Consider the following 18,862-nt stretch of genomic DNA (forward strand, 5'->3'; position numbering starts at 1 on the left):
AGACGACGGCCCACAGTATGCGCATGCAAACAGCTTCCTGGTGAGCCGAGAGTGATTTGGTTTTGAAAAGTGCACTGCTGAGGCTGTGTTTATTCAATAGCTTTTTAGCAGGGCATTAATGATTTGATTATCTTACAGTCTTTCAGTAAAAGAAAGTAAAACAACAACACTGAGGGGAGCATTTATAGGGCCCTTCTGAGGGACACAAGGCACACTACGCCCTCTGAAGCCAACACACACACACACACACACTGGAACCTTATAAGCACCTATCCCCCCATACACACACCCTGAAGCCCTATAAGCACCTATCTACACACACACACACACTCCCTGGGGCCTTATAAGCACTTATCCACACACACACACACACACACACACACACACACACACACACACAGGGGTCTTATAAACACCTATCTATACAAACAAGTTTTAAATTATCACCTTAAAGTTTTAAATTATCACACCAAAACTCAGAAATGCTCAAGTACACACACACATATATACAAACACACTGGCTGCTAAGAGCAACCCTAGAGATAATCACCTGAGCTTTTTACCAAAACAGTGTGAAAACGAGGCATTTCAAGACTATGCTGTATTCAGTAGAGGGCACACAGTATCACACACACACACATCACAGCTTCCTTCCTACCTCTGCCTTTTTTATGTTTTACTGTTTATGCTGAATCACAGCAAAGGCAGAATCCACCCCTGATCATGGACAGGCATTTCAGGCACTCTTTTAGGAATACACAAAAGCAAACAAAACAGCCTTCTTTACAGGTCAAGATTGTCAGTGCATGAGAAGCCCTCCAGACTCTCTCTTAGATCTACTGTGCTTTCAGTGTAATATCACAAAGATCCTACCCGGATCACATCAGCATTTTTCCCATTACAGTCCCTATGTGTCCTAGGGAGCAAGCATTTACAATGAAGGCAAGACACTCCTGAAATCCCTTTTGTGCGGAGTCTGCAGGGTGCCATTTCATCTCCCCCTCGAGCAGTAAGTCAATGGCAGGGAAATCAATCAATTAATCAATGACTACGGTTTAAGTCCTTGTCAATAGTCATGCTTGGGGCCCCAGTGGGCCTGTTGGTGGAGGTGCAGATGAAAAAGGGTGTGTGTGCGCATGTCAAAAGACCATGGCAGTCTGAGGCAGACTGGGGTCAGCGCCCAAGTGACATTAATGTCATAAAACTGAAATAGGTGAGAGAAACAGGAGTCGCTGTAGATCAACATGTTCAGAGCAACCATCATCGTCCACCTTTGGGCCCATTCAGTAGCCGTAAAAGCTCTGTATAAAATGTAAAAGAGACACTAAAACACTGCTAGATGTCTGCGTCTGTACATGTAGCTGTTTTTCCCCATTTGGGTGCACCCTTGTTGGCCTAATCTTCACTAGAAAGTGATTTGTTTCCAAAGTGATTAGCCCGGCTAATTAAAGGTTATTATAATTATTATTACAGAGCTTGGCTCAGATAACTCCCTGAGGCAAATGTAAAAGATCTGATGTGCTGGTTAAAACAAGTAAACACCCTTAAATAAAGACTTCTTCACTGAATGGGAGGTTTGAACATGGGATTTCGCAAACCATTAAAAGTAAATGAGTGGATGTCGGCTACAATCTACCTAACTAGTGTGCTATGTAGGCTACGCTCTACCTAACTAGTGTGCTATGTAGGCTACAATCTACCTAATTAGTGTGCCATGTAGGCTACGCTCTACCTAACTAGTGTGCTATGTAGGCTACGCGCTACCTAACTAGTGTGCTATGTAGGCTACGCTCTACCTAACTAGTGTGCTATGTAGGCTACGCTCTACCTAACTAGTGTGCTATGTAGGCTACGCTCTACCTAACTAGTGTGCTATGTAGGCTACAATCTACCTAATTAGTGTGCTATGTAGGCTACGCGCTACCTAACTAGTGTGCTATGTAGGCTACGCGCTACCTAACTAGTGTGCTATGTAGGCTACGCTCTACCTAACTAGTGTGCTACGTGCTGCAGTGGCCCCCCAGTGTGGAGAGAAAGAGTCGAGTCTGAAGAGGTGTACTGAGATGCAATCTCTCCAACCCTCCTTGGGCTGCAGAGGGGGCGACCGAAACACAGGGGGACACTGATGACCTCCAGAAGGGGCGCTTGTAATGAACATCCAAATGACAGTGCCCACCGCTGAGAGAAAGGCCCATTTGGCCATCACGCCATCCTCCTCCTGCTGTCCCTCTTGAGTGTGCCATTTCGCTCGAAAGGGGAGACGAGTGCACCGAAAAGTCAAAACATCTGTCACAGGGTTTAATTGGGTTTATTAGACAACGCAGTCAGAGCCTCCAATAATGAACCAGGATAATTAATTGCACTTGAAATTAAATATATTTTCTCATCAGATTTTAATTAAAAAACACGGGCCCTTGTTCCTGATTGCGAGATCTAGATCGCCGGGTGAGGTGAGATTTTTCATCTCTCTCTCTCTCTCTTGACATGTTTACTTCAGGTGCCATGGGGAGATGGTCTGATTTCTTTTTTTGGGGGGGAGGTAATTACATGAAGTGATTAAGCCACGTCGGCCTAGTAGACTATCAGTCTCCCCCAGCGAGGTCAAAGATAGCGGGGTATTTAGAGCGAAACTAGACTGCATGCAGCCCTAGTGCATTTCCTACGCTCCGAGTTTAAGCACAGTTCCGGGCAGATCATCCTCATTGTCTTAATACACCAGCACAGCATCCCTTTCCTCCCATCCGATGATGTTAATGGCTGGCAGCGGACTGCAACTCCAGCTTCAAAACCACCAAATCGTTGTTTAGCCAGAGGGCACGGATACATATTCCTAATACAGTTACAATTTATGTTTATCCCAACAGTCTTGTGATGCCTTGGTGAGGCCATTTATCTCTCTGATGGAGTCTGCAGTGGAAAGCACCTGCCAGCATCTCCTTCGAATCAGTAGGAATAAATTACTTCTTCTCCCTCCATGTTTTTTTGGCTCCATAAAAGCACAAGATTAAATTTAATGATGTATCCATTTATATGCTAAACAGGTATACTATATTGTCAACTGTACAGCCAAAAGCATATGATAAAGTTTAGTGCATGTGGCGGAACCACAGTCAGCCCTGCCTGATTTGATTTTCAGAAAACGCAAAAAAAAAAAAAAAAAAAAAAACATATCTTTATTTGTGGGGTATCTGAAGCTAGCTCACAAGGGCAGGGACTTGTTTTTTAACCAGTGTAATGCAATCCAACAATATAACAAAGTGATGAATGGATGAAATGGATGATCTTATCCACAATCAGAGGGCCTGCAAAAAGAAACCGTGGGATAAGATTGATGCTAAAAACCAGTTCCATCCTCCACAGATGGACAGGTCCATTCTAAGGCTCATACAGCACTGGTGACCTCATCTGAACACCGTCATGCATAAGTCACACTTCCATACGCATGAAATCATATATTCAAATTTCAATTAGAGATCCTATCAGGGACCGAGTCCTCACCAAATGACACAAGAGGACCGAACAAAGCCTTAGAAGAGAGAGGCAGATGAAAGGAAGAGAAAGAAAGAAAGAAAGAGAAATAGCGTATTTTCCGGACTATAAGTGGCACTTTTTTTCATAGTTTGGCTGGTCCTGCGACTCAGGTGCAACATATATATATTTATATATATGTTTTTTTTCCTCTTAATGACACATTTTTTGACTGGTGCGACTTATACTCCTATACTTATAGTCCGGAAAATACGGTAATAAGAATGGGAAGAGACATAGACATAGATCAAAAAAAGATATAGAGACTGGAGAATTCACCATAGAGACAGCAAAGGGGGGGGGGGGGGCTGGGGGTGACAGAGAGAACGAGAAAGCACAAAAAAAAGAGAGAAAAGTGAAAGAAAAGCGACCGAATAAAAGTCTCCCGAAGGTATACTGACCGATGAAGTAGGCCAGGAGAAAGACGAGGGTGACGGAGATGAGGATGGCGCTGAGGGCGGCACACTTCCAGTTGCAGTGCTTGTAGGGCTTCTTCAGACTGAAGGCCGGCCGCGAGAAGGTGCTCCGGGGGAGCGGCCGTGGCGGGGGCGAGTAGACCGTGCTGGAGGTCAGCGGGTAGCCCGGCGACGTTGTGCAGTACATGGGCGAGGTCCCACCGGGCTTGAACAGGAAGTGCCTGGGGACAAGACGGGGGGAGAGAGAGAAGAAAACAACAGAACCCAAGGCTTTCTCCAAGATCTAGCTTGCTTATTTATTTTTTATTTGTATATGTGTGTGTGTGTGTGTGTGTGTGTGTGTGTGTGTGTGTGTGTGTGTGTGTGTGTGTGTGTGTGTGTGTCTGTGTGTGTGTGTGTGTGTGTGTGGGTGGGTTTGTGTGTGTGTGTGTGTAAGAGAGTGTGAGAAAGTGTGTCTTCCTTCTCATTTGTAATACAGAGAGTGCACACAGTCCCTTACACTGTTCAGTAATGCTGGCTCTAAGCACTTTTTTTGAAGAAAAAAAAAGAAGAAATCTGTTGCCATAGACACCCTTTATGCTGGTGAACCGAAAAACACTCCAGCAGAGTGGGCTGGCACTATCACAATCGTGAATCGATATCAAATTTAATTTACAGCACGAGTGACCACGCCAGATCCCTGTTAATTTGAGTCTGTGCTGTTAGTTGTTGGGGAGTGGGAAAGCTGGATATTTATAGCAAATGTATGTGTTAAAGGGGTAATTATTCACCCATGAAGGGTTAGGCAGGGCTTAAAAAGAAAGAATTCTGCTGGGCATTAAGGTACAGCGCCCCATATATTTCTGAGTGCAAGGCGTCTTTCAGATGGTTTATATAATAGGAAGAGCTGTTTTAAAACAGCATGTTTTTCTACCACCTCTGGAACAGTGACATTTTACCTTAGGGGCATGATGGCACAGACACCTCAATGCCACAATGATTGGTGTCATCGAAAGTGCTAAATCTCATTAAGACAGCATTTCTGTACAGGGGGAAGATGCAGAGGGAAGGGGAAGGTGTTAGTGTGTTAACAAGATGAGCAGCACAGAAGAAAAAGAAGAGAAAAAAAAGGGACACGGTTTGTCAGTAATGGTGATCCAATAGCGCTACAGGAGAAAAACACACAACTTGGAAATCTCTATGCACTCGGTGGGACGAGGACAAATGAGACATGGAGGAGACGTGACAGAGAGAAGACGGACGTGCAGCATGGCAAAGCAGCAGAGCCTCAGTGGGTATACACGACAGGTGGGCGGGCCTTTTTCCGGTGTGTGGGGGGGGGGTGGGGGTTTGGAAGGGGGACGTGAGACGTACCCGTCGCCGTAAGCGCCATCGTGGCGCGCCGCCGCCAGAATGTCCATCTCAATCAAGTTGTCCTGCAAAGTCTCAAGGAATGTCTGCTTTGCAATGTTTCTACATACAGATGGAGAGATGGAGATGGAGCAGTGAGTGAGTCATGCGTGTGGAGGAGGGGGGGGGGGGGGGGGGGGGGGGGGGGCAAGAGATGTAGACACAGACAACAAACAAACACACCTCCACCACCAGAGAAAAATAAATGAGGAATAAACACAACACAACACATCAAACACACACACAAACACACACACACACACACACAGCAACAAATTGGAGAAAGAAAGACAGCATGGGCGACGGCACCCAGAGAGCCACAGAGAGAGAAAAGACGAGCCCCTTATGGAAACAGAGACTTGAGAGTTTAGTGACATAAAACAGTGGAAAGGTCCCCTTGTGCTGCTCCCCAGCGCTGGTCAGTCAGCCCTACCTGGTACTGTATGAGCCCTGCCCATCTCTGCATGCGTCTTGCTCTTCTCTGATAAACATTAGAGTATTCTGGCTCCTTCAGGGGGATGATGGTGGTTGGACAAAAACAATGCAGTTGTTTTTTTTTACTCACACAGATCAGTTTAAAGGAGGCTTTGGCAAGTGCAAGAGAACACAGTAAGACACTACAAGCACTTGTGCTTGTAGAAACATGACAGTTAAGATTAGAAAATATCTATTTTTTTTCCCTTTAAGCGACAAAATCCCTCAAAGACTGTAGAGCAGAGTACATAAGTCCTGCTTTATGGCTGTGGCTTCTGATGGAAGTCATATCTTGAAGCATATTGTTGCCTATAAATATGCAGATGCAAGTCTCCCTGGACAAACTTTTGCGTGCCATTTTGTGTGCTGGCGTACAACAGCAAGCAGCCCCTTAGTCTCCCCCATGAGGGCAGTTCCATAAGGGAAGGCCAGCGTAATGCAAAGAGAAAAGGCATGGAGGGTCAACATGCAAACAGGCAGGCTGAACATGTGGATTCAGCAAGAGAAAAGGCTTGATTTCTGCTCCAATTTTATTCCTTTTTTTTTTCTTTTAAGTGAATGTTGTGGAGGAATAGCATGTCTGACGCACACACACACAAAAAAAAAAAACCTTCAACCGGGAGCAGTATTAAATCTTTAAAACGACGGAGTAGTGAGGCGCAGTGAGCCTAGTAGCCATGGAGGACAAGTAGAGATGGAGAGAGAGAGAGAGAGAGAGATGGAGAGAGAGAGAGAAAAGAGAAGGGAAGGGAGGGGGCAGGAGACTCCTCTGCTGGTTTATCTCCCAAGACACTCACAGAGGGCCCACACTCCCAAAGATTTAGCTGCTTCATAGCACTCCACAGTCCACATGAAAGGGAGGAAAGGGCCATTATAAGGCTATTAACCGCCCAGATGACAGGCCAGGTGTCATCGCCCTGGTGGAGATTCCTAATGGCTCCAATTTTGTCAGAAGAATTGAAATAATAGATTGTTTTTTTGGTTCCGGTCTGAGGCGTGCAGACAGAGAGGATTTATACGGGTTGGATTTGGAGTCTGCTCTTGCTTTAAATTCTCCTCACTCCACCATCTGTTTTGCGCCTCTGCTGGGAATACCTGGGAGAGATTAACTTCGAAGGGGGGGGGGGGGGGCAGTGTTTAATCAGTCATTATGCCACCGTGCAATTCTCCACAAACTGAAATTAACATTCATTTTCCCGTTGAATGGACCGTCAAACAATGCTGGTCGCACTGACGAACCAGACAGCCAAGCTTTACTGTGGCTGTCATAACAACCTGCCAAAGTAACGCCTCAACTCCCTTGTCAGTGTAAGTCCCAAAGAAACACCTGATGAGTCACTTCAGAAAGAAGTTTTTTTGTGTGTATGTATTCATAAATAAATAAGGGGGTTTCTTCTTATCTTGTCAGTTTACATTACAACATACACTTTAAATAGACACAGAGTACATTAAAGCCTGTTTTAAAACAGCAAACCTTGCCAGGCAGACGATAAGTCTATCTTACTTTTCCAAGGATTCTTTTCATTGCATGGAAATGCTGGCGATCTGTGCATTAGTGTGCAGCTTTAGTCGACTTCCCTGAGGGCTTGACAGTGCTGATTGCCCTGAGCAAGACGAAGAGCGGAGCGACGCAGCCCTACAGCAGGAATATCAGTTGATGGATACCCTTCACACGAGGGCCTCGGACTGCGAGGCAACGCTAGCAAATTGAACAGCGGCGGATTGATGGGAAAAAAATGAAGCCTCTGAAAAAGACTTGAAGGAGATGAGGAGGACAAGAAAGAAGAGGAGGATGAGAGGAAGGAAGAGGAGGAGGTGTGGGCTGGCCCCTTTTACTGTAGGTGCATGAGCTCGGAGTCTGTTGTGCCGACTCAACAGCAATCTCACGGATGAAAACGAAAACTAACCCCGGAGGCCACCCGCGTTGTCAAAATCACAGGCTTTTCCAGATGAGCCCGAACACAATCCTTTTCTCTTGTTTCATCGCGGTTCACATTTCCAAGTGCATGTTGACCGGCGCGTCTGTCAAGCCAGTCCTCTACACTTATCCTTAACAAGCAAACGAGCTAAAAAACACCGGCACTGGGGAAGTACCAGAGTCAAATCTGCGCTGAAAAGATCAACTGTGGCTCCTGGGAGAACCTTTACTCCGGTACACATGCCCTCAGAAAATAGTTCCATTCTAACCACCCTTATGCATTCAAAGCCCAAAAAGCCAAACGCCTTCTTGGCGCTCAGATAGCATTTGAAGCCGAGGCAAATGCAGCATGCTATCTGAGTGGATACAAAAGGGGTGCAATGAGGGCATACCTGGCACACATTTTTTGGTTTTGTTAAGATGGATAAACAAAAACCCACTTAAAAAAAAAATCCCACAATTAGTTTTCCCTTTTTTTTTTTTGGACGTACCTGGTCTCTAGGGGAATGTTGCTGTTGAGCAGCCAGTTGTCCTGGGCACTGCCCGAGTCCTGGGCACTGCCTGGGCCCTCGGGGGGCGCAGAGCTGTCAGTGGGCGCAGGGCTGGGGTTGCTGCGTGGCGTGTAGTTGTCCCGGTTCAGCGAGTTCACCGAGGTGGCATGGTGCTGCTGGCCGGGCGAGTGGGAGTGCGACAGGGGCACAGGTGGCGTCCGCAGGCGGGAGTGGTTCTGGAAAGTGCCGTCTGACAGGGAGGAAATGGAAAGAGGATATGTTGAGCAAGAGATAAGTGAAATGTAAAAAAAACATGACAGGAGATGAGCTAAATGTATCATTCATCATCTGCGATAGTGTAAAACATTTTGAGCTTTCGTGTAAAGCCAATTTGAAGTTCTCAAAGAGGATTTAAAATCTACACAATAATTGATATCAGTTACTTGACATGCAGGGCGTTTGACTGGGACAGCTTTGGCAGAGATCCTTGATTACAACCCTCTTTGACTTTAGTATGCAAACTCAGAATGAAACCCCAGAATGCACTGAAACATAGTTGGCATGAAAACGTGTGTTAAAGTATTTGTGTGTGTTTGTTTGTGTGAGTGCATCTCTGTGTGTGTGCATCTCTGTGTGTGTGTGTGTGTGTGTGTATGTGTGTGTGTGTGTGTGTGTGTGTGCCGCTCTTCCAGTGGATGCCTTGTCTTTTGTTACATGGTCCTGATGGAATCAGGAGGATTAACTCTGAACACATTAGCGCGCTAACTCAAAATGCCTCATGCTGGCTGTACAATAAACACTCAAGCAGACATCTACGCAATTTGCTCCATATCGCTCCCTGGCAGAAAAATCCAGAGCACGTCTGTATATAGACAGAGAGACGGGATGGGGGAGAAAGAGAAAGATACAGTGGGAGAGAGACAGAACGATAATGAGACAGAGGGAGCAATGAAAAGAGAGAGAGAGAGAGAGAGAGAGTGAGTGTGTGTGTGTGTGGAGGACAAAAGAAAAAGTGAAAGGCACAGTGACAGACAAGAGAGAACACAGAGAGAGAACAGAGAGAGAGAGAGAGAGAGAGAGAGAGAGAAGGCAAAGAGAGATGGTGGGTGCACTATACAGACACTCTGCTCCTTTGCCCGGCCCTAGTCTGTCAGCACTTGGCTAAATGCTTTCAGTTGCCTTTTGGTGAAAGAAATAGACAAAAAATACTTGAATGGGACGTGTCATTTCCGTCAGGTATATTCTCACAAACAGTAATCTGCACCTGTGACGATCTGTCATTAGCAGCCATATAGAATTACTGCAGTCAGGCTGCTTTGAAATTCACTCCCCAAGATCAAGTACTTTTGCGGAGCATTGTTTGTCTGCCGAGTGAATTCCTACATTTGCGCTGTTCGCTTCCTTCTGTGTTTTAGTCTTCAGCTGTCACTATGCGTCATGGGACTTCGCAGGCATCAGACACAAGATATGAAGGATCAGACTGTACCCAGTGGTCATGGCGCACAAATCTGATACTCCCTGCTTAACGTGAGAGTGTTCTCGCTGCCTGCCTATCCATTAATTTCCATATCTGCCTGCCCATTAATCAATCAATGAGCTCCCTGCCTGTGTGCCTTCACAGACAAAGTGGCTCCCTCTTCATGCTCATCTCCCCTACACACACTTCAATCCCCCCATCCCACACACACACACTTTATTTCACAGGTAGCCACAATAAATTGCTTATTTACAGAAAGCGTGTGAAGCAAGAAGTGCACCGATCTTGAGGTGTCAAACTATGTGCTTGTATTTACACTGTCTCATTCCACCCCTCATGCCCACCTCTTAGCAACTGGAGTGGAATGACAATATCAGTAAGGGTTCGTTCTCTCTCCCCTCAATACAACAGCAAACTTCAATCACTACAAGTTTTTATTTATTTTTTAACCCCCCCTATTCTCACCAAATCACAATTCAACAACAATGTGCAAGTGTGCAACACAACAGCAAACTGTGTTAGAACAAGGTCAGGCACAATAAGACCTTCATCACGGAGCAGAGAAATGAAAAGGACAGCTTGTTCAAAGTAATATTTCTTTTCTTTCTCCCAAGGCATTGCATATGTATGCCTGCATGAGGACAGCATGTTAGATACCCACTATAAAACAGCTCAGTGTCCCATAGGTATGCAGGCGTGGAAAACAAAGTACAAGTCACCAACTAATGTGTGAAAAGCACTTCACCTCTCTTGTCCTTGCACACAAGGGAGGCTTGCTAAATCTCCGTTTAACCTTACTGGCTGTTAGCAGATGCTGATTTTCACCCACAGACACAACCTGGAGTTTGCTCCTTTACAGAATGCAGTCAGGATTGCAGTCACGGGCAGTCATCATAGGATGTGCTTCTTCCTGTACCGAATTTGGGTTGCTTTTTCATTCCCTTTCATTTTGGGTGCCAGCTCTGGATCATTTGTCAGGCACCGGTGACAGATGGTTCAGTGCGAAAAGGCGCTTTCACCGACAAGTCTGCCCTGGTGATTACTCTGAGGCCTAACATTCAGAGAACCTCGATGAAGTAAACAACCATGATGTCCACGAGTGAGGTGAAGGAGAAGCCCTATTTCCACCCTTCCCTTTCATTTTGACAAATATAATGAATAATTCCTGACACCACTAGCCATTTATCAATTATACATTGATAAAGACATTTCAGTCATCAAGTAACAATTCAAAATGTGTTAAGAGTGTTGAAAATTTTGTCTGATCCTTGAACTGTGTTACAACAGATATTCTGTGATTCTAAAGGTAGTTTTTGTTTTTTGCCTGCCAAAAGTAGATGCTACTTTTAAGGTAACTTTACAACAATACAATTGGAAAGGTAAAATTACAAAGACGTTACAAGTCAGATTTTTTCTTTTTTAAAAAAAGAACACATTTAATTACTTATTTCTTTGCGACTGAAACTGTATCTCACATAAACTTTTGAGTTGGGTTTTCAGGACACGTCCGCAATAACCCAAGCTTCCTGTTCTGTGGTGGCAACAGCAGTAGCCACAACAACTGAGGAAATGATGCAGACTCCAAGGGTAAGAGCTTTCCCTTAATGGAAAACCATAGAGCCAGAGGAGATTCTTCAGAGTCCTTGAAACAGTAGGCATGCAGCCTTGTCACAGGAACAGAAGCAATGATTCAGCAAGAGTGATTCACCATAATCAAGAAAAGGTAAAATATTGATCTGGTTCACAGACAAGATTTCAAAAGTGGGCATGAAAGATTATTGTGTGGCCATGAAAGAGAGGGTGGGTGAGGCTGAAATATAAAATCTGACACAAACTAATTCCTTTCAAATCGTTTTGTTTTGTTGTGTCAGAGAAGATATTGTTGGAACTGAACAATGTTGAGGCACTTTACAAAATCACATTGCTAGATGCACCTTATTACTCCAAGTGTTATTTACTAAAAGTTCAGGTTGCTCCTCAGATATATCAATAGACATACTGACGTGGGTCTGATTCCTCAGCCTTAATTCAATATGAAAGTCTAAACATTTTATTGCCCTTGTTTACTTGCATCTATTCTCCAAAAATCCCCTTCTTCATAGCCAATGGCTTTGGCAAACATATTAAAGGAACATCTCCTCTTCAGCTCAATACTTGAAGGCGTCAATCGGCCATTAAGGCTGTCTGAAGGCAATCTCCAAGGAAAATCGGGTTCCCTTGGCCGTCTTAGTTAACCAATGGAAGATACCGATCCATCAAACTCAAACACAAAATTGATTCATATCCATGAATAATTGAACAGCAAGAACAGGGATCAGTAAAGTAGCTATTGTATTGTAACTTTTTTTAGCAGTTTTCTAAAGACACAGGAGTGTACACATTAGTGCGTGTGTGTGCGTGTGTGTGTGTGTGTGTGTGTGTGTGAATGCTGTCGATGCTGAAATCCACAATCGTTGGAGATGTGCGTGTTTGCCCTGGTGCCAAACATGGGGCTGCCATTTGTGAAGCGGATAAAAATCAGCCTTGTGCACGCTCCCACCTGATGTGGTGGAGAACTACAGTATGCCCTGGACAGCAGATCAAAGCATCCAGGGGCGAATGGCTCGATATGGAATTAATCAAAAGCCATCAACCAGCTAGACAGATCATTAAAAAAAATCCTGCCTACTGCCACCAACCCACCATCAGGGGGCTAAAAATAGAGCTAGCTACACAAACCTCGCTTCTGTGCAGCATTTGTCTATACGCGCACCAAAGACCACTGTGGTGACACCTTCTATGGCTGGTCCCCTGAACAGCTGGAGGTGTTTTTACCAGTCATTAGAAAAGACCTGAGGAGAGCATACCATGTGGGACTACAAGCTGTCTTTACAAGATTCATTTGAGAGTTAGCACAGTGAACAAGGGGTAAGGCCTCACAGCAATGTGTTCTACAGTGGGGATGCCACTATTACTGCTGCAACAAGGCAGCGGTATCAAGAGGCTTGTTAGAATCAATGAGACTTCAATCAGTCTTATTGTGCCATGTCATATTAAGAGCAGTCAATCAAATAAAATAGCAGTAAATTGGCGACTGAACCGTACTTTGTCTGAGATATTGTCTCTTGTGGGACTCAATAACAGAAATGAGTAAAAAATGAGCCTGGTGGACACACACTGACAAGGGCAATTTTCTTTTTTTTTTCAGACACACTTTCTTGCTAGCAGCTTGTCAATGTAAAGACTTAGTGTGGACTTCCTGTTGCTCTCCAAAATGGCAGTGTGTTATTTCTTTTTTTCTTTAAGGCATGGAGGCCAACTTTATATATACTAATTTAAAATGGTAACCTTGACAGTTGACATCTCTGTAAAAGCTTGAGTAGGCGTCATTGCAGTGGTATTGCAGCACTGCGAGGGTGTGCATGTACTTTATAATTGAGTGACAGGAGAAAACTACTGACCACTTAAGTCTTGCTTCAGAAACACATAGGGCCAGTGTTAAGGGAGGCAGCTGCACTGAAGAAGGCAGGAAATGTAACTGCACGGACACTGGGCCCCAAACTCCGAAGCAGAAACTCAAGATTCCGTACTCTCCTTCCATGTGATGAAAAATAGTACCACGTGCTGCTCATTAAGATGTTCCGCAGGCGGAAAAAACTCATCTCTCAGATGTCTTGAGCGGTGGATCACATTCGGGGATGACCTCCTTTCAACCACATTTTCCTCCCTCATTCTGACAGGGAGTCTGATTAGGCAGTTCCAGTGGAGCCTGACTTATCTGGATACAGAAGCACAGCAGTCACAGCAGAGTCCCTGAGTCGCCTGTTTATGTGTGTGTGTGTGCGTGTGTGTGTGTGTGTGTGTGTGTGTGTGTGTTTGTCCTCCCCTCTTCTCACCAAGCCTTCTTTAACCCGAGAATCTCCATTCTTGCTTGGTCAGCTGCAAAGGTGGCGGTGTTGTTCTTGCCCTTTCACCACAGATCCATACTGCATTAGTAGCCAGTGGTGGCCCTGGCCACATGCTGATATGTATTAAAAGATGCTAAGACGAAGGAGAGGGGAGGTGTGGGGACCAGAGCAAAGGAAAGTGTGGGGGAGGGGGAGGGGGAGGGGGGGGGGCATTTTTGGTGTTTAAGATCTGGGGCTCAGCAGGGTGTCTTCTCCTCACACTGGCGTCCTCCCCAGGACGAAGGGGGCAGCCCTGAGAGAAAGCCGAGGGCCACGGTGGAGCACATGCTCCACAAAGGAGGCCGCAGGCTTCAGCGAGCAGACTCATCAACCGCATGGGAACGCAGGGGAGGGAGGAAGGGTGGAGGGGTGGGCTTGTGAGATGTGTGTTGGGGGTTCCTCTTTTGAAAATGGAGAGGGGGGGGGGGGGGGGAGCAAACAAACAGGGATGTTTGTAGCATCCCTGGAAGTGCAAATGCGTGTGTCAAAAACAAAAATACAACTGGAAGCTTTAAAGATTAAAAATAGCCATGAATACCTTTCTTAAGGCATCACTTTCACTATTTTTCATTATTTCAGGATGGCAAATATATTGAGGGCCAATTAATTAGGGGGAGTGCAGAGCTCCCTCTGGGAAAGAATGAGTTTGAGTCTGCACATTCTGCTTTACTGATGCAGTGAACAGTGAACAACAAATCCCTTATTTACGGCATGCAAAATTTAGTAAGGAGGCATACGGTACTTCCTGTGTTTTCTTTTGAGTCACACAGGTTAGGGCTGAAAAACTTTCTATGTCCTCCAGTGTGATTTCTCTGCTGCAGTCTGAGAAGTGTGGCAAATAGTACAGTGACACGTTCACGGCTTTTTTTTTTTGCTGAGGTTTTTACCCTGCTCAGCGCTCCACATCTACATGACTATGTGCACGTGTGAATACAAAAAAAAAAAAAAAACTGCATGCAAAAAATCCCTGTCTTCTATTCCTCAGCTCTCCTCGATTTTCTTAGCCTCCTGTCTTTTTTTCTCCCTCTCTTTCTCTCCTTCCTTTTTCCTTCTCTCTCTCTCTCTCTCTCTCTCTCCATTTTGTCACATCAAGAATGTTCAGGCTCGGATTAAGGGAGCAGAGGAGAACCCTGTCACAACACCGTCAAAATGCCTTAATGTACTCATTTAATTTCCTGACACGGTGAGAATGGAGTGGAGATCCTGCAAGCACGGGGAAACTTGACAGGTAATTGCATGAACCATACAGTGCCACTGGGGACTATTCCAGTATGAGAATGCTTGTAACGCTCGGCGAAGGGAATATGGAGGACCCTGTCCAGCATAGAAGAACACAAACATACAAAAAGTATGCACGAGAAAAAAACAACCATAAAAATAGAAAGAGTGGAGGTGAGTGTGACATTTGAAGAGGGAACCTGCCATATGGATGTGTTAATTACTCTACTTAACCACTTAGATATGCTGTTGAGCCCTGGTGACAATCTGATATGAATATTAACAAGCCTACCCATTAAAATCGAGACATGAAAAAGCACACACAAATCTGACCGCTGTCAAAAACGATCACATAAAAGTGATAGGATAAGAGAAAGCAGGGGAAATTTTAAACTGAAGGATCAGAGTATGGAAATATTAATTAATGTACTTCACCACTCTGAAGTCATGACGGTCTGGTATAAAGATGAAGAAACCTATTCATTAAAATCAAGAGCTGACATGAAAAGCCAAATCTTGAGGACCTCTTCTGGTAAAAATGTGTTATTTGGAGAGTAGACACTCACCACTCAGACGAATTACAACTGGAGGATTTCAAGAAGTTTTAAGAAGCCTGAATGCTGCACTAAAATTAAACACTACTGGTGCTGTCTGGCTATTTTTAAAAAAAGTACTGAGAGAACTGCTGATCTAAAAGGCTGCAGTCGACCTGCACATCTAATTAGGTGACTAGTTTGTAAGTGAATAAACAAGAGTGTTCCACATTTTCCCTGAAATTGGACTCTTGCTTTGTCAAAAGATGGCGAATTCTTTGAAAAAAAAGAGGGAAAGTGGAAATCTTTGGAAAGTGATTTGCATAATTTTCTCTGTTTACATGCTGTCCGCAAAAATAATCAGAGGTGTTTGTTTTTGCTGTGTGAAACATCCGGGGGGAGGCTAATGTCATAGCTGGAGCTTTTCACTGAGATGAGAGAGAGAGGGAGAGACAGAAAGAGAGTGAGAGAGATAGTGAGGGGGGGCAGAGAGACAGAGAGAAAGAAAGGGATGATAGAGAGTGATGGAGAGAGTGAGACAAAGGCGGAGGGAGGGGTTTTTCTATGTCTGTGTTGAGAAGTGAGAGAATAGGGCACAGAAAGGGTGTCTCTCAGGGCTAGTCTGCACCGCAATATAACACTGCCGCTGGCAACGTGCCCCCATCCAATACTTTATTAATAGGACCAATCAGGCCAGACAAAAATCAAGCCGCTATCTCGCTATGGCAGTGCTGCTGCACTGACCCCATCCAGTGCCAGCTGGGTGAAACCACACAAGTGTCTCGCATGGCTGGTGCGGGCCCCGGCCGGCTGTCCTGCCCTGGCAGGATCCTGTGGCACCCTCTGGGTTGAGCCCGAGGGCCATTCCACCTCCGAATGCAAATCTGTGGGCCTTTGTTTGGTGTTGGGGAGGAGGCCTAAGCCCTCCAAAACTCTCACGCTGAGGTGTCAGTGCCGGGGTGACCAGGTGCCTTTGCAGCAGAGGAATTGGGGGATGGGTGGAGGGGGGGGGGGGGGGGGGGGGGGGGGGGGGGGGGGGGGGGGGGGGCAGTGCGTGGGTGGATATGCTATGGGATTAGATAAGACCAGGGCTGGACGCTGTGGAGACTGCCACAGACTGCTGGAGCACTTTGGAATTTTGATGTAATTGCAGCTGCCTAGTTAAGTTGATGTAACTCCTGCCTTTGGGTGGTTCAGTTGCAAAGTCTAATCTATTATTAAAAGCTCCCTTTTCTCTCTCTGTGGACTCCATGCAATTGGCTGGAAGCTAGCCATGTTTGAAAGGCTGTAATGTTCAAATATTAAAAAAAAAAAAAATGTATGCATACTTTACTTTCAGATTACGTATGGTGCTTGGGAGCAATAAACGGTGAGCTGTTTGTTTTCCAAAAATAACACCACTAATAATATACAACTGAAGACAATGATTCTAAAAACTACAACCAATAAAAAAGGTTCTCGAGGGTATATTATTTAATAATTTAAACAAGGGCACTGCTTCTCTACTATTTCTTGGAGCGAAAATTACCCAAGTTCAACTGCAACTGAAAAATGAGCATCAGTATTTCAGCTATTAAATAAAGCTGGAATGACAGAAAAAGAAAACAAAAACATCAGTCAACTAAATTCGCCATGATATAAGAGAATCACATGCAAAGTTCTGCTCATTTACATCACAATAGAGACTCTGCTACTATGTGAAATGGACAAAATAAGATAAATAAGCAGGCCGTGCAGGTCACTTCACTGGGCTTAGAAAAAGGTCAATATTACAATGGCACAATTAGCAGCCCACGTCCCTGCCAAGAATTTTGATTTTGATTAACAGTTCATTAGTGGGGACACAGTGACAGGCGGGATTGATCCACTCTGGGCGTATGAAGCAGCGCTGCATTGTCTACTCTGGGCTGCTCTGTAGGTCACTGGCTCATCCTGCATAGCTTTGATGGTATGTGTTGCATCAAGTTAGCCATTTTAGTCCACTGATGATTTAACACAAATGAGAAATCTCATTTTGCGGGGAAAAAAGCCAGTTTCCCCCCGCAGCCAGCTAACCTTTTGGTTATTACAGTACAGAGGTACTGGATGACAATACAGATGATTTGACCATGTTGATAGGTTCAAGTAATGAGTATTTAATGAAAACTCCAAGAGAATATTGCCACTTAACTGTGGACTTGACAATTAGCCTCTATTAGATTATTATAAAGTAAGTTCAGCAGTGTGAAATGCAAAATGGCATGTGGCGTGGCGTAGCGTGTGTGTGTGTGTGTGTGTGTGTGTGTGTGTGTGTGTGTGTGTGTGTGTGTGTGGGTGTGTGTGTGGTATTTAACAGTGAAACAGCAGGGGATAGTCTTCTTTCTAAATTCTGATGACTCAGGGTAAAATTAGGCATGACAGCAGGCAGAGGGAGGGATGGAGGAAGACAGAGAGGGGGGGTCTAGAGAGAGAGTGAGTGAGCAAGAGAAAGTGAGAAAGTAAAAGCTAAAAGCTAAAGTGGGAGTTAGAGAGAGAGACAGAGACAGAGACAGAGACAGAGACAGAGAGAGAGAGAGAGAGAGAGAGAGAGATTGACTGTCCAAAACCAAAGCTGGAACGTTGAGCAAACAATAGTAGAATTCCACTTGTGGGTGAGTCATGAACAATTGGAAGAATAAGATGATATCTGGATAAATCTTCCACAGACATCTTGAGCTAATCTGCGCCTTGCAGCCTTCCACTTGCGTTAAGGGTATGGCATAACTAACATTCCTCTGAGGGCTACCAAAGAAAATGGACTGTCAGGTTCTGTGTCATTTGACATTTTTCCAGGGTAGCATCTTCAGTTCCAGTCAAACAGTCAGACACTACACATCATTATTGAAATGTTTACCAACTTAAACTGTATACTAAACAGATGCCACACATCATTATTGAAATGTTTACAACTGTTTACTAATCTAAAAATTATTTAAACCAAATATTAAACATATTTCAGTACAGAGAAATGTTTACAGTAAGAAGTAGGCACGTGCTGTTACAAATCTCTAATATATTCAAGGTTTACCAAAACAAGCGAATGTGTTACTTTTGAGTAGGCCTGCTTGATCATGGCAAAAATCATCACCATTAGTTTGGTCAATATTGAGATCATGATTATTTAACATAAACATTTAACGGTTTTGGAATCAAACCAACATTTTCTAAACTGACAAGCCTCAAGCCAAAAAGAGATCATTGCAAAACAGAAAATGGCATAATAATCATTGCATCTCGATTATGTTGTTTTCATAATTCAATTGAAATTGAAATTCAACCTCCAAGGCCATTCAGTTTCTCACACTTCACAACCCTCCTGTATCTCTCGTGTTCAGTCAACCATTACCCCTCCTCCCCCTCACACACACACACTCACACACACACACACACACACACACACACACACAAACACACTAAAACAGAAACACAAACACAAACACAAACACACACACACACACACACACACACACACAC

General features: G+C 44.6%; 1 protein-coding gene across 1 annotated transcript in view; it reads right to left on the minus strand.

Moving 5' to 3' along the window:
• The window catches only part of tenm4 (teneurin transmembrane protein 4), a 135,187-nt gene that overhangs the window by 92,780 nt on the left and 23,545 nt on the right, over positions 1-18,862 (minus strand). The window contains 3 exon segments of the mRNA XM_042064275.1: positions 3,930-4,165; positions 5,298-5,396; positions 8,217-8,466. Coding sequence (XP_041920209.1) covers positions 3,930-4,165; positions 5,298-5,396; positions 8,217-8,466 — 585 coding nt within the window.

This window comes from Alosa sapidissima, chromosome 15, assembly GCF_018492685.1.
Source record: "Alosa sapidissima isolate fAloSap1 chromosome 15, fAloSap1.pri, whole genome shotgun sequence".
Lineage (NCBI taxonomy): Eukaryota > Metazoa > Chordata > Actinopteri > Clupeiformes > Clupeidae > Alosa > Alosa sapidissima.